This window comes from Chiloscyllium plagiosum, chromosome 2 (assembly GCF_004010195.1).
Source record: "Chiloscyllium plagiosum isolate BGI_BamShark_2017 chromosome 2, ASM401019v2, whole genome shotgun sequence".
Lineage (NCBI taxonomy): Eukaryota > Metazoa > Chordata > Chondrichthyes > Orectolobiformes > Hemiscylliidae > Chiloscyllium > Chiloscyllium plagiosum.
In genome coordinates, this window is record NC_057711.1 from 121854823 (window position 1) to 121870745 (window position 15923).

The window sequence follows — 15923 nt, forward strand, 5'->3', positions numbered from 1 at the left end:
TGGGTTTTCTAATTACATTTCTACCTACTAAACCAGATGGTAAACTTCTGATTTCCACTAATTGAGAAGATGGGTAATGTTTAATAATAAATGGAAACAGGTCAGAAGATGGGGCCAAATGCCTACACAAAAAGTATAATGGTTTAACATTTCTGGATCATGGCAGACAGATGTGCAATTGAATTTGCATCTTTCTGCAAAAGTCTTAACATGCAAATAGATTTGAGAGTTGCCCAGAAAGTACCCACTTCTGAGGCGCGAATATCAATTGAGAAATGTTACACCGATTAAAACAGTCTAACACCTCGGTAACAATACAGCTGACAACCGTACACTCCTGGCCCCAACCACCTTCTGATTTGACCTAATCAGCCAACTTTCCCCCCAATGTAACTACCTTCTACAACCAACCTAATCAATTTCCCTACTTGACTATCCACTTATTCTCCTACTCCTAATTTACTATGTCCCAGCGACTTACATACCTCTCCAACTTAACTCGTAACCCACTGTAATCCCCTTAACCTCACTTTCTAAATCAACCTCAATCTATATGCACCCACTCATGCATTCAATTACAGTAAAAGACTGATCCGTAAACTTCTTTAATGGTACTACCTGCCAAATAATATGTTATCTTTTAGGCTGATCATCTTTGTAGGTCTCAGCATGGATCATTGTGCTGAGTGTGCGCTTCCGGATGATACATCAGAAGTTAACATCTTTTTAGAAGTATTCAGGTAAGCACATAGGTTTCTGAGTGATCAGTGTGGATTGCAAAAATGCTGATCAGAAAATTTGGATTGATATTTCAGATTCTTTTTTATTAAAGAACTATAATGGAATCTAAACAGACCATGTGGATTAGGGACAAGATGGAGGGGGATTAATATAATTTTTTTATATAAACAGCTCCCTGAACTTTTGATGGAAAAAATCCTTTACTCTTTATTTGTATACCTAATTAAGTTTGCTTTGATTAGAAATACCAGGCATCAAGTAATGGTGTATTGCGAATTAGAAAAACAGTATAAAATTCTAAAAGGAATTACTGTGATACCTGATTAGCCCATACAGTGTAAAGGAAAAGATGAATTAGCATTGATAGGATAGATCATAAAATTCATCAGTAAAGTCCTGATTTATCAGATTGACCAGTGTGCATTCGTAGAGGGACAGCTGTGTAATAGGTAATTAAGAAAATCACGCTCCTGGCATTTATTTGAATGTGATTGACAGAATTATCAAGAGCCACCCAAAAATGTACAAATTGAATGGTATTAAAATTTCACAACACCGATACAGCAGACTTCACAACCAAGTTAAACATTTGGTAGCAGCACTGTATATATTTTTAAAATTCTGTTATTTTGCTCAAGCACATCTACAAACTGAACTCCATTAACTAAAGCAAAGTCAGGGTCTAGACAATACAAAGGACAATGCAATCATGCACTTAAAAATTCAGGCTAAAATTTTAAAAATGCTGGGGGAGTCACATTGCAGAACAACCCATTTGTAAAAAGACAATACAAATCCAACAAAATGTACACATTAAAACAATTTTAGTCTTAATATGAACAATAATAGGAAATTTAGAAACATTCCTGAGAATATTATGGGGGACACATTTTGTGTAGCAAAACAGCTTACACTTAAGGTTCTGCATAACTACAGGTATTGGAGCTACAATATCTATTACAAATGTATAGAAAGTGGGCTACACTGAATGCAAATGAGTTAAAAGGTTTTAAAACATCATGCTTAATACAAGCTTTTATAACGTTCTTCTGAATGTCATAATCAGTCAGTTCATATCTGTATACGATGGACACAAAGTAAATCAAATAGCTAGGGATGTGTTAGCTATGGTTCACTTAGTGTTGTGTAACATAAAAACCTTAGTCTTAATATAGCAACTTTTTCTGCACTTTTAAAATAAGATGACTGAAGTAAGTGTTTTTTTTGAATGTCAGCCTTTATAACTTAATGTAGTTTTAGGGAACTAATCAATTGGTGCTTTAAGCAACTGATCAACTTCACTGGTTACTTGGGTTGAGACATATGTAAAATTATATTTTTTTGTGACAGCAATAGATGGACAAGTTTTACAAAATATTAAAATCAATTATCAATATTCAAAAAGTACAAGATCCAAATACAAAAATATTGATCTTTCTGGTTCTTAAATTCAGGTTGAGCAGGAGGATTATATCTGCTTCAGTAAAAATAATTTCTGAAGTGAAATTATGATGTTAATTTCTTTGCTGACCAAATTCCCTTAGTTTTCATCTGTAGTGGAATGTAACATTTCAAGGAACATTAGTATACAGTTATAGATGTTTTGCACCTTCACAATGTTTTTTTGAATAAACTAGACATCTCAATCTTACACTGGTAAAGATCACAAAATTGACTTGGATAAGATTAGTGTCAGCACTGTTCATTCTCTCAGGAAAACCCCCATCCCCTAGGTGACCACATCCAACAATTTTAAATAAATCCACGATCCTCTGCCTTCACAACGTACATTGCAATCAGATGTAATACCGCAAAAAAGGTATAGAACTGCATTTTGTAATTTCAGAACAAATGTTCAACATGAATTGCCTGAATAAAGTTTACAGCATTGTCAGTGGAAGCAGTTGATTTTAAAATTCATTTTACTGCATTGATTATAGAACATTCCAGTCAAGTTGTGGAGAGGTCAAAAACTCCATTCTCAAACAGGGAGCTGGAAGGAAATGCAGATTAGGAGTTTTTGCTAGGCCCAGAGTTTTGCTGTGTTTAATTGCAAGGAAAGTCCACTTGTCTCCCAACTTTAGGAATTGCCGACTAGCTGAGACTTGTACAGGAATGAAACCATCAACATAAAAAACATTCTTCCTATTTATCAGTTCCACTAAGTAAAGCAGAAAGGATATATATGTGTAATTCATGATAAAGAACACCAGAAAATGACTATAATTTTTTGGGTTGTTGGGGCCATATTTGCTTTCTTCAGGCTGCAACTATTCCATTCGTTGGGAAACCTGTTTTCAAATCGTTTGCAGGTTTTTCATGTCCATGAATATTTGGAACCAATTCTGTGGAGGTGTTTAGTGATTTGGGCTGGACATTCTCCTTTTCAGACACTGGGCAATACAATTTATGACCTTGAGGGTCAGTTTCCACATACTCATAACCAGGGGGTACTGCGAATGACGCAGGACAGAGCTGAACTGGTTTTGGTGTGAAACTAAATTGATAGGTGGTTCCATTATCCAGTGGCACTATGTTGGGATTGTAGGAGTTTCGGGGTTTGAAGGAATGTACCAGGTTAATTGGGTGAGGTACATAATGAGCCCTGAATGTTGTCATATCATCGAGTTGGCCAGTGGCTTTCTGTAGTTCTTGACGTGGCTTGATCATAGGCTCCCGTACAGAATCCCAAGGTTTGTAGTCTGCCTTCATGGTGGACTGCCCTTCAAACAAAATGTTTAACCTACTCCTCTGGGGCAGAGGCCGGGCTGGAACAAGAGGTTGGACTTTATGTTCAACGTAGTCTGTGTGAGTAGTGGTGCTCAGATTAATCGTGCCTCCAGGAGGCACAAATTCCACAGCCTTGTGCATTGCTGGTCGATCCACTGCCCAAGTTCGGTACTTGTCACGAAATTCAGTCAAATCACAAAACTGCGGATCAGAGTCAGGTTTGATGCATGAAGGTCGAATAGGTACCGTAAGCTCTCCTGTTTGCCCCTTGAAATCTCTCCTGTGAGTAGTAAGATCATCAAAGGGTTCATCATTTCGTTTGTATTGCTCGTGTTCATGCCTTTTCCGGGGCTCATACGTATACGGTACAAAATGCTGCCGATAGTTGGTCATGTCATCAAAGGGCACATTTGACACCCTGGCAGAATTTGGAGGCCTAACACTCTCTTTGGGAATGGGCACTTTAAAAGAATAGTCATCGTGAGATGTGGTTTTATTTGCGAACTTGACTGACGGTACTTTGAATGTATATTCTGGTTTAGAAGTTTCTCTTTTAGGAAGTTCCCACTGTTTGAAATGATCTGAAAAAAAAAGAGAATTATTAATATTTTATTATTGTAGGCAGCACGGTGGCACAGTGGTTAGCACTGCTGCCTCACAGCGCCAGACACCCGGGTTCAACTCCCGCCTCAGGCGACTGACTGTGTGGAGTTTGCACATTCTCCCAGTGTCTGCGTGGGTTTCCTCCCACAGTCCAAAGATGTGCAGGTCAGGTGAATTGGCCATGCTAAATTGCCCATAGTGTTAGGTAAGGGGTAAATGTAGGGGTATGGGTGGGTTGCGCTTTGGCGGGTCGGTGTGGACTTGTTGGGCCGAAGGGCCTGTTTCCACACTAATGTAATCTAATCTAATGAGGATAATCCTGCAACCAGACATCAATTTCAAGGCTTCAGATTAAATAGGAACAGGAACATCTCGCTCCCTTGCTTTCATCCAATTACAGAAAGTAGGTGATAACCATTTTATTCACAGCAAGGCTTTTGTTTTGAACTGGTGGAGTTTGGGACCTGGACAGCACTGGAGTGAGCTATTTCCCACACTAGTCACCCAGAAGGATGTGCTTCCTTTTAAAATTACACCAGTCTAAAGTCTGATGCTGCTCCTGAGAAAGTATTAGACCGGAAATGCCAGTGCGTTAACCCAGAGACCCACTGCCACCTTCACCCCCTCTTCCTTCCCTTCCTGCAAGTCCACTCATTCATCCCTCCCTCTTCTTTCATTACACCCTCATTCTTCCCCCCCATCCCTACATTCCTCCTCTCCCCCTTGCTTTTCTTCCCCACCACTCCCAATTCAAGTTCCTCTGCAGCCCAGATGAGGTATTCTGAACCTGGGCATGAGGCAGGCAACACAGGCTTTGGGATTCTCAATCCTAGCTCCAGAGAACAGCTTGTATTCCCGCTGACTATACTATCTCCAACTGCAATTACACTTCTCTCTTCTTCCACCCCCCCGCCCCCGCCCCCCTCTCCGCCACTTGAATGGCTCACTGTAGCATGGTGCTATGGTCAGTTTGCTCATCCTCTCTACAGCCCCCACCTTCATCGACACATTGAGCAAGAATCTCAAACCTGTTAGACAAGCTCACAGGTGGAGGCCTTCATCTCCCTCACCCTTGTTCATTCGCAATAACATGTTTGCATAGGGCCAGTGTCAAATTGCGTGTGATCACACTCCCAGATTTCTAATCACTTTAGCAAAAGGTACTGTATACTTCCAAGCTGCTGTTTCAAATCTTTACTAAATGCAAAAGATAAAAGTCGTGATATACCTTTGTACGTAGGGATTGTTTCCATCTTTGCTGTAGAGTTGCTTATTTGTTCTAACGGTCGTGCTGGAGCTACTGGTTGGATTGGGAGTATGTTAAAATCTCGTTTGTACGTGGTGTTCAGATTCATAACTCCATGGGAATGTTTAAATTCCTCGCTCAGCCTGCATGGTCTAGGCTGATTATCATGTGGAGTATAATCTGCCCTATTGATGGCAGAGAAGATACACAAACATTACTGAAATAAGACACACTTTGACTTCCTGTAGTTTATTGACAGAATACAGAAGAGGAAAAACAATTTCACTTTATTTCTGATAAATACCCATCAAATAGGCTCATTATTTCTTTTATTCACTCATGGGCATTGCTGGCTGGCCAGCATTTATTACCCATCCCTAGTTGCCCTTGGGAAGGCAGTGGTGAGCTGCCTTCTTGAACTACTGCTTGTTGACCCACAATGCCATTGGGGAGGGAATTCCAAGCTTTTGACCCAGTATCAGTGAAGGAACAGTAATATATTTCCAAGTCAGGATGATTGAACGGCTTGCTAGGGAACCTGCTGCTGGTGGGCTTCCTATTTATCTGCTGCCCTTGTCCTTCTAGGTACAAGTAGCCATGGTGAATTTCTGTAGTGCATTTTGTAGATAGTACACACTGCCGCTGAGCATCAGTGGAAGGGGTGGATGTGGTTACTGTTTTGTCCTAGACAGTGACAAGCTTCTTGAGTGGTGAGTGGGGAGTATGCCATCACAATTCTGATTTGCACATTATGGATGGTGGACAGACTTTCAAGAGTCTGGAGGCAAATTGCTTGATACAGAATTCTCAGCCTCTTACTTGCTTTTGTAGCCATTGTGCTTGTGGTGAGTCCAGTGAGTTTCTGGCCAATGGTAATTCTCAGGCTGTTGATAATAGGGAATTCAGTAACAGTGAAAGCCATTAAAATTAGGGGCAGTGGTTAGATTTATAGCCCATCTTGAACCACTGCAGTCCATTGTGTGTAAACAGACTCATGGTGCTATTAGGGAGAGAGTTCCAGGATTTTGACCCAGTGACACTGAAAGAAAATGACAATATATTTCCAAGTTAGGTTGGTGAATAACTTTGATTGAGGATTTGGGGTGGGGGTGGATGGTGTGTCTCTCAGGTGGTTGTGTTCCTACGTCTGTGCTACCTATGTCCTTCCAAATAGTAGTGGTTGTGGGTTTGGAAACTGCTGTTTAAAAAGAAGGAATAGTGCATTGGTGAATTTCAGCAGTGCAGCTTGTAGTCAGTACACACTGCTTAGCTTGGGTGTTGAAGAAGTGGATAGGGTGCAAGTCCTGTTTTGAGCTGGAAGGTGTCAATGTTTGAGTGTTGTTGGAACTACACTCATTCAGATAAATGGAGAGCACTACATCACACTCTTGACTTTCCATCCACAGTCCTGTGTCTTTTAGATGGTGGACAGGCTTTGGGGAAATCCGGAAATGAGTTACTCACTGCAAGATTCCTAGTCTCTGACCTGCTCTTATATATTCAACTGAGTTCCTGAATCTCCTTTAAAATTGTATCATTCATTTTCTGGTCCTTTTCAATCTTCCTGTCAGGAGGTATCACATGTATACAATTCCATCTGCCCATTTCACACGTTACATGAAGTAATAAGATTAGCAACCCTTTTAAATAAAACTCTTTCCACAGAATATGTTGCTGTTAATCTAATGTGAATATATTATCAAGACTTTCTTTCCAATTTGGTTTAGCATCATTGTTGTAAATATCAATACTTGAACTCCCACTTTTACATCAAGAACTTGAAAGACAATCCAACTGGCACTAACATTATTAAATTTGTAAATTTTGAACTCCTTCCCATATCCTATCCATTGGCAGGGAGAAATAATGCATTAAAATTAGAACAACTACATTTTCCATCTTGAGCAGACTTGGATTAAACAAATACCTGAACGTAGTCATGCTTTGCATCTTGCCTTCATGCCGCTGATATTCCTCTCGTGGTTTGTAGGATTCTCTGGGCTGAATATATCCATATGAAGTATATTTCTCCACATACTCCGTAATCAAGCACGGTTTATTAATCTTTTCATAAATTACAGTGGGAAGATGTGGACACCGATGGCGCCTATTCAGAAAAAATATTTAAGACAATGATCACTCCCAAAAATCTTTAAACCAGAGGCATTTGTCTCTTTTCTAAAATTAAACTCTAATTAGTTAGCTATTAGTGTTGTTTATAACTAACAGACCTTGAAAATGGAAATACTTGGAAATCAGAGTCCACTGATGTGCATTTTGCCTCTGAACAGTACCTTTGTCCAATGTGACAATGCTTAAGTTATTGTCACAACAAAAGGAACTAGCATGTAATTAATATTATTGACAGATCCATCAGTTTATTGTAGGTCACTATATATATATTATATATATATATAAACATTCACAGATACATCCTTGCCGGGGGCTAACATTTAAACTGCTCAGTTACACAGACTTATATGCTTCCATCGCCATATCATGCTTTAATTGGCCTAAATTGAGATGGAGTCTGAGACATTTTACACTCTCAGTTGACATTTTGTGATACAAGCATGTCTTTTAAGGTATACTAACATAGAAGTAAGACACATCACCAAAACTATGTACCATAAAACACTGTGCAATGGTGTCTATTTTAATGAACAAGAGACTTAAATCCTGCAGACCTTCCTAGAATAAATGAGGTTTTATTAAATTTATATTACTAATTACTGAAGCATTTATTTTCACAAATACATTTACAGGCAGCAGGGAGATACAGAATGAAAGAGCTGCACAGAAATATCAGCACTAGTTAACTGAAACCCCCTCTGCCACTGGTTAACAATATTTACTAGTTCAATGTATTGTGCTTCAGTGTCAACATGTGTGTTGAGCCTAATTCTTCATTTGGATAGGTCCTGGTTAGGACTGTTCAGCCTGAATAAAAGTCCAAATCATATCCAGCAGCTTTCCTTCAGGCCCAGAGGGAAATAAAGTCAGCAGGTGGGTCACCCAGCACAAGCAGTTATTCCAAGGAAAAAGGTCATGATGCATATATAGGTAAGGTCAATACCCCTGCTTGACTTCATTGAGGAAGTAATGCCCAATTCTGGAGGAGGGATTTGACTATTTCATGGTTTCATTTGACCAGTCCAAGTTAAGGTTGAAGCTCCTTTCTCCTAATTTAAATTTCCTTTGTAATGCCACTTATAGAAGCAGTTTAGAACCAAATGGATCAGAAAACTTGAATTAGAAATTTCTGATATTTCAAATTGAACGATTGTTGTTCTCCTGCACCACTGGCTTCAATTTTGTTTTGGATGTTGAAACAGGATATTTCAAAATAATTCATTTTGGTCTCCATAGTTTGAGTAAACCACCTGATAATGTTACCTTCCAAACCCATGATCACTACCACTTACAAGGTCAAAGGGCAGCAGATACATGGGGACACCACTACCTGGAAGTATTTACCATCTTGACTTGGAAATGTTATGACATGGAGACAGAAAACCAAACAAAATCAGCCTTTCTACCTCTCTATTTCACAACACAGTGAAATTAAACCATCAAAACCCCTGATACTTACTCCAATGGTTCCCCACCAGACCTTTGAATAACCAATCTCAGACTTTGGTGAGTAATTAATTTCCAGACAATAGTTTTGCATCTTAAACAAAGTACTTAATGATTTATTAAATAGACAATACCTTTAGCAGAGAAAAATTAAATAATTAATCAATGTCTATGGTTTAAAACCTGAAACCCTTGTTTTCATCCCTCATTTAAAAGGCAGGCAGACAGACAAACAAACATTTAAGGAATAAAAAGAAGATAACAAAACTGGCCCGATTGCTTAAGTAGCTTTGACAATATGTTTTTTTCACAGGCAGAGAGGTGGACTCCTTGGGGTTACTTTTCTGGAACCGATTAGGGTCACTTCTTCTACTCAGGTAAAAGGCAGTAATACTTCGAACACAGCTTTCTACTCCCTGTACTTCCAAAAACCAGTGTGGAAGATTCGTCAGGGAGATTTCAAATCTTCATGCTGTCTTGTCAGCAGCCAAGCTCACCTCCCAGAAAAACAGCTTCAAAAACTCTCCATTCAACTCTGGCTTGACAAAGAACAATTGTCTTTTCCCAAGCCTCAATTATCATTTAATATCTGTCATCTGCTTGAATATAAGGTATCTTCCAGACTTGCTGGAACCAATTCCCAGATACTAACATTATTAATAACCAACATCTGTTTTCTGTTTAAACACAATGCTCTTCTTGGTTTCTGTTGGACTCCTTTTAATCAAGATTCAGCTTATAATTAACCTCCAGGTCTGGCCTTACAAACAAACAAAATCTTGTTTGATCTGGTCCTTTCCAGTTATCACAGCTATTTCAAAGTCCAAAAATCAGCTTCAGTTCCAAGGCAAAATTGATAAAGTAATTTTTATAAAAAAGGAAAAATCGGCATGGGTTCTAACAGAAAATAACACCGTTTTTCAGTGTCATTGAGTTAGAATCCTGGACTTCCCTTCCTAATGACATTGTGAGTCTACTTATAGCACTTTGGCTGTAGCCATTCAGGAAGGCAGTTCACAACTTTCTCAAGGCATTAGGGATGGGCATTAAAATGCTGGCCCAGTCAGTGGCACCCATCCTCCAGGGAGTTTAAAAAATACTTAGTTTTAGTTCACATTTGCTAACAGGCACAACTAGACTTGAGTTTCAGTGATTGTTTTGTTATGGACCTGACCAGACTCCCTCAAAATATTTTAAAGGTGGTAAACCTAGACCCTAACTTTTTCTTATTTTACAGGCATATGTAAAGTGTCTATCCCAGATACAATGCAACTGGTCAAAATACTCAAGAGTTAAGCAAAACACAAATTTAAACACTGTAGTTAAAATACAAAAGAGGAATTTAGAACAACTGTATTGGTAAACTTAACCAAATAATAGATGCAGTAACTGTTACTAATTAACTGTTCAATTTAGTAACATCCCATAAACACACTCCTCAGCAAAAAAAAAGGAAAATTCAGATACAGATTCTTACATGCAGTTCTTCAGTGCAGAAGGAAAAAGTATCAAGAAAGTTCAGAGTAGCAGCAGCCAGGAGACTGCCACTGAAGCTTCCAACTCTTTTGCGATCCCAGTTGCTTCTGATGTTACTTAAAATTCCCAATGTCAGAGAGAGCTGGCCACACTCATGCAGCCCGTTTAGAAAGACCCAAGGCCTCCCAAGCAGTTTACACACTGGTCTTAACTAGCCAGGTCGGCACCTCTGCATTACAACTTCTCTTCAAAACAAAAACAGGACAAAACAACTTCTTAAAAGTGGCAGCATTGTCATAGTTTCCTGAACCTCTGTGTGTAGACTCAAACTCACATCGCCAAAAGTATATAAAGTTAGACTAATAAAGAATGTGCAGCTCCTTAATTCCAATTATTTTTAAATAAAATGTCACACATACTTATATCTGAGACATCACTTATATTCACCGTTTTAAGCTTTTACATTCAGGATATTCTGCTTCAAAAGCATCATAAACATGGAATGTAGTCCTGAAGTCAGAATCTCCCTTTAATATATTATTTGGAGTGGCTCTTGGAACCACAAGGCAATGATTGAGAGACACTACTAAATGTACAGTTATTTTTAACATTTGGCTAGAACTAGGTTCTCTTATAAACATATTGTTTCCACAATTCTAAGCAATTAGTAAGTAATTTATTTCAGGCAGAGTCAAGTCAACAAATGAATCAAGTAGTGGCTTATGAAAACTTAAACTTAACCACCAAACTGAAATATACACATCTTAGTAATAAGATTACAAACATACAAGTTACCGAAGACAACTATTGTGCTGGGCATTTTAAATCTGTTTTTTATCCTTACTGTAACATATTAGAACTGTAGACACAGCAATTAACTGCAGATGATGTGTAAAGCTACACTTTATTATTCATTATTTTGGATTATGGGCTGATTTAGAGAAAAGGTCTGCGGAAGGGGTTACTGCACATTTTAAATAAGTTAGTTGCTGTACCTCATCAAGTTGTGTTTACACTGTTGCCTACAACACAATGGCAAGGGATTGGGTGGGAGAGATGGTGTGCAGACAGATTTGCCTAGTGAGAGATTGGTTTGTGCAAATCAGCAGTAAGAACCAGTTGCAAAGAGCAGAGGTCATCAGCATGGCAATATCACAGACTGGCTTCTAGGCAGGTGGACATAAAAAGTGTGTTAACAATACAGGTGACAGATGCCTCCAGATTTTGTTTTGAGAGAGAGAGAGAGAGAGAGAGAGAGAGAGAGAGATATTCATATGCTAACTGCCTTGAGTTTTCAGCAAACTGAAAACACCAAAACAAATCTAGAAATAAAGAAATGGAAGAATAGAAGAATAGAAGATCTTTAAGGAAGCAAGAAGGATCACCTCATCCAGTCCTTTGGACTGGTTTAATTGAACTGGGTTTCTCCATTATCTTTTCTCCACTGAAAATTCATGTTTATTACTTGGACTGTCTATTCAGTTACCCCCTCCCCTCCCCCCCCACCAACCATGACGCAGATGCAGATGCATTTCAGATGGGAATTTGAAAGTTGCAGCTTTTTTTTTAAAAAACAGAGAAGTTCAGTCACAGGAAGAGAGTTTTGCTGGCTGGGAGTATTTTTTGCCCATCCCTATTTGCCCTCAAGAAGTTGGCAGTGAGCTGCCTTCTTGAACCACCGCAATCCATATGATGTAGGTTGACCCACAATGCGGTTATGGATGTGATTCTAGGATATTGACCAGCAGAAGTGGAGGAATTCAGTGATGGTAACACCATTGAATGTCAAGGAGCAGTGGTTGTATTGTCTCCTAGTGGAGATAGTCATCGCTAGGCATTTGCGAAGTGCAAATGTTACTTGCCATGTTTCAGCAAAAGGCTGGTTGATGTCGCAAATCTGAGTCATTGCAAATGGTGCTGACATCATTCACTGATAATTGCACATCCCCATTTCTGGCTGTATGATGAAGTGAAGTCCATTGATGAAGCAGCTGAACATGGCTGTGCCTATGACACCACCCTGAGATTATGAACCTCCGACAACCACAAATCATCTTCCTTTGTACCAGGGATGACTCCAACTGGTGGGAAGTTTGTCCCTGGTACCCATGGATTCCAGTTTTGCTAGAGCTCCTTGTTGCCAAATCTGTTGAATGAGGCCTTGATGTCAAGGGTTGTCACTCTCTCCTCACCTCTGGAATTCAGTTATTTTATCCATGTTTGAACAAAAGTTGTAATGAGATCAGGAGCTGAGTGGCCCTGGCAAAACCCGAACTGGCATTAGTGGATTAGGTTATTACTGGACAGGTGCTGTTTGATAGCACTATTGATGACACTTTCCCTCACTTTACTCATGATCAAGAGTAGCTAGATGGAATGGTGATTAGCGGAGTTGGATTTGTCCTGTTTTTTGTGTACAGGACATATATGGGCAATTTTATGGATATTTGTATTTTTAAAAATTCATTACTAATTAGCATTAGAAGTTGGAAGCATAAAGTTCTTAGATCATTCTCTGAAAAATGTTTTAAAAACTTACCATCTGTACTAACAATCCATGTTGAAAATCAAAAGGTTGCAAATTGTAGACAAGCAACAGTAATAGCAGATTGTGAGTTAATCCATAAATCAAAATTTTCCCAAAAATTCCCATTAATTCCAAAAATAAATTAAGTGTAAAACTAAGTCGTCATTAGGGTAAGAAGCGAGAAGCTGGGAATATCCCAAGATCTCCTCAGATCAGAAAACAAAAGTACAGAGATGAAAGCTAAAGGCCTAAGTATTTCCTTTGGTACAAACTGGGACACATTCATTAAGAATGCTGGAAGTTGCAAGCAAACCTATAGGACTTGGATGGGTTCATAAGAATGAGTCCAAAAAAGTAACGCAAAAGAAAAAAAATGCCATGAATTAATTGTATTTTAACTACAGCTAAGAAACCAGAAATAAACACTGCTAAGGGTTCAGAATAGAAAAGAGTAGATGAGAAATTGGAAGTGTTTTTGACTAAAAAGGGAAAATAACCCATTTTTCTTCAAATGATGTAGCCAAGCCCATAGCAAGAAAATGATTTAGTTTTTCCTTCCATGAGAGTCAAAGTATTAGTAAATAGAACAGATGAAGAGTAAGCACATGGATGATTTTGGGATAGTGTCAGGGACGAGCTGAGAATAGTTCACAAGTCAGCGCAACATCGAGGTCTAAAGGGCCTTTCTGCGCTGTATTGTTCTATGTTCTATGTCCTGGCTTCATTGTACAAAGTCCAATTGGAGTGTGACTTGTTGGCTGCACCATTGTTAGTCAGTGTAGTTAAGAAATTTCTCCCTATCACCACCTTTCATGATGGTGTAACACACATCCTGTTCAAATTTCCTCATTGCTAACTTCAAACTTTCCCTTTTCTCCTAAACTTATACTCCTTCACTTTAGGACTGGGCATGTTTCAAAAGACTTTCCCTGTGATGCCAATTCTCTCCCTATTAAAATCAGCAAAGCAAAATTTTGCATTTATGATGGGTGGTTGCAAGGTATGCGGCTATTTCTGAGTTCCTGCATTATCTGAATGTCATTGAAACTGTTCCCTCCATGTTCCAGGCAATCAATCCACATGACAAAGCTAGTGTGGGTGAATCATTGCTCCAAGTAGATTTTTTGCACTGATATTGTTTATAATTAAGCTTAACTACTGGCAAAACCAAACCGATCAGTGAATTGCGTTTATATTCAACAATTAAGACAAAAATAAAGTAAAGCATTGCAAATATTAACTTCACTTATGAAAGCCACATCTTTGGCAAAACATACAGCATTGTTGTGGAGTCTGTTCTCTTTTCTAATCATGGTTAATACTGTGTCAACATGTTTTTGATTTTACGATGATAAATGTGAAATCAAAATTATCCAGAAGTATGTTCTGATGTTGAGAGCTGCAGCCATAGCAACAAAAGAAACACAATACAATTAATGTTTGTTTGGTGAATAGAACTGGAATATTACGGAATGAAGAAAAGGCAACTTTTCAAAGCTTTTTATCTTGCTCTCAATCAGACAATTTGCAAAAAACATTTAAAGAAGAAAACAACATTTATTCTATTAAAAAAGTGCTGATTGGTTGGAAATTGGGTAATTTGTTGGAGTGGGTAATGTCCTACTTAATGACTGCTAACAGTTAACTGCCAAGCTTTGCTTACATTTTAAACAAGGCAGGTTGACTGTGATTGGTCAAGTTGTTGCTCTGAAAGGTGAGCCAGAAAATGGCTGTTACTTTTTTTTCATTGAAACAAGTGCAGTATTTGTGTCTGTTCTTTCTGTATGTGAAGAACAGGCCAAATACATTAATATGAGTGAGAGAGAGAGCGCGAGAGCGCATGAGAGAGAGAGAGCACGCGCGCGCGAGAGAGTTACCATTTGATGGGACCCGTCAGTCTTTGGGACATTTGGCCTACATTCCTAGCACCACACTAGAACTGAAATTCATACACCATGGTATTCATTTCTACAGTTATCATAATCTCTGGTTTGACAGCAGCACCCTGTTAGTGGCAAATCACGTTTTATAGTAACAACATGAAACAGTTCATTTCACTTGTTGCTTAAACATTTCAGATACTTTACCTTGCCATTCTCCTGAAATTATATATTCTCTAGTTCTCAATCATTTTGCTGATGGGAACTCTTTCTTCTCATCTAATATGTCCAAAATCATGATCTTGAACTGGCTCATGGTTGTCTAAAAGGAGCACCCACTATCTGCGGTTACTAAATAGTTCGAAAATGCATCAGAGCAACGAAAAATAAAATCATAACCCTGTGCAAAAATAAACGTCAATTCTCGGTCACTTGACCAATAATGACTAAAAGATTAATCCAGAGGAAGAAATTAGGGAGAGAATAAGGGGTCGCCACATATAATGTAAAAGAAAAATAGCAAGAGTTTCTACAGCTATTTAAAACAAAAAACAGTGAATTTTCATCCTCCAGAGAGCGAGAATGGGGAGTTAATAGTAAAGAAAATAGCAGACGACATTTTGCTTGTTTTCACTATAAATGGTAGAATGTTTTGTCTAGTAATTGTTGGAAATCAGGAGGTGAAAGGGAGGGAGAGGAACTTAGCAAAATTACAATCACAAGGGAAGTGGTACCAAGCTAACTGATGGAACAGCAAACTGACGAATCTCCCAGTCTATACAAACTTCATCCTAGGGTTTTAAAAGAGGTGGCCAATGAGGCTGTAGATTCATTAGTATTATTTTTCCTAGATTCAGGAGTGAAATGTAGCTAATATAACACCTCAACTCAAGAAGGGAGACAAAGTAATAGGCCAATTAAATTAGTATCTGTAATGGGACAGATTTGAGAGAGTTTAGGAGGTAGTAGTTGCACATTTCATAGAACATAGAACAATACAGCACAGAACAGGCCCTTCGGCCCACGATGTTGTACCGAACATTTGTCCTAGCTTAAGCACCCATCCATGTACCTATCCAATTTCCGCTTAAAGGTCACCAAAGATTCTGACTCTACCACTCCCACAGGCAGCACATTCCAT

The 15923-nt window shown here is 38.7% G+C and overlaps 1 protein-coding gene across 3 annotated transcripts in view; it reads right to left on the bottom strand.

The window, feature by feature from the left end:
* Nucleotides 1–1329: 1329 nt before the first annotated feature.
* The window catches only part of LOC122563673 (stabilizer of axonemal microtubules 2-like), a 37376-nt gene continuing 22782 nt past the window's right edge, over nucleotides 1330–15923 (bottom strand). For 2 of the 3 annotated variants that reach the window (XM_043717727.1, XM_043717734.1), the window contains exons 2-4: nucleotides 7248–7427; nucleotides 5303–5505; nucleotides 1330–4052 (exon numbers count right to left, since the gene is read on the bottom strand). In XM_043717727.1, coding sequence (XP_043573662.1) covers nucleotides 3001–4052; nucleotides 5303–5505; nucleotides 7248–7427 — 1435 coding nt within the window. In that variant the 3' untranslated portion in view covers nucleotides 1330–3000. Of the gene's footprint in view, nucleotides 4053–5302; nucleotides 5506–7247; nucleotides 7428–10376; nucleotides 11212–15923 lie in introns of those variants that run through there. The other variant, XM_043717741.1, reaches the window with a different exon arrangement.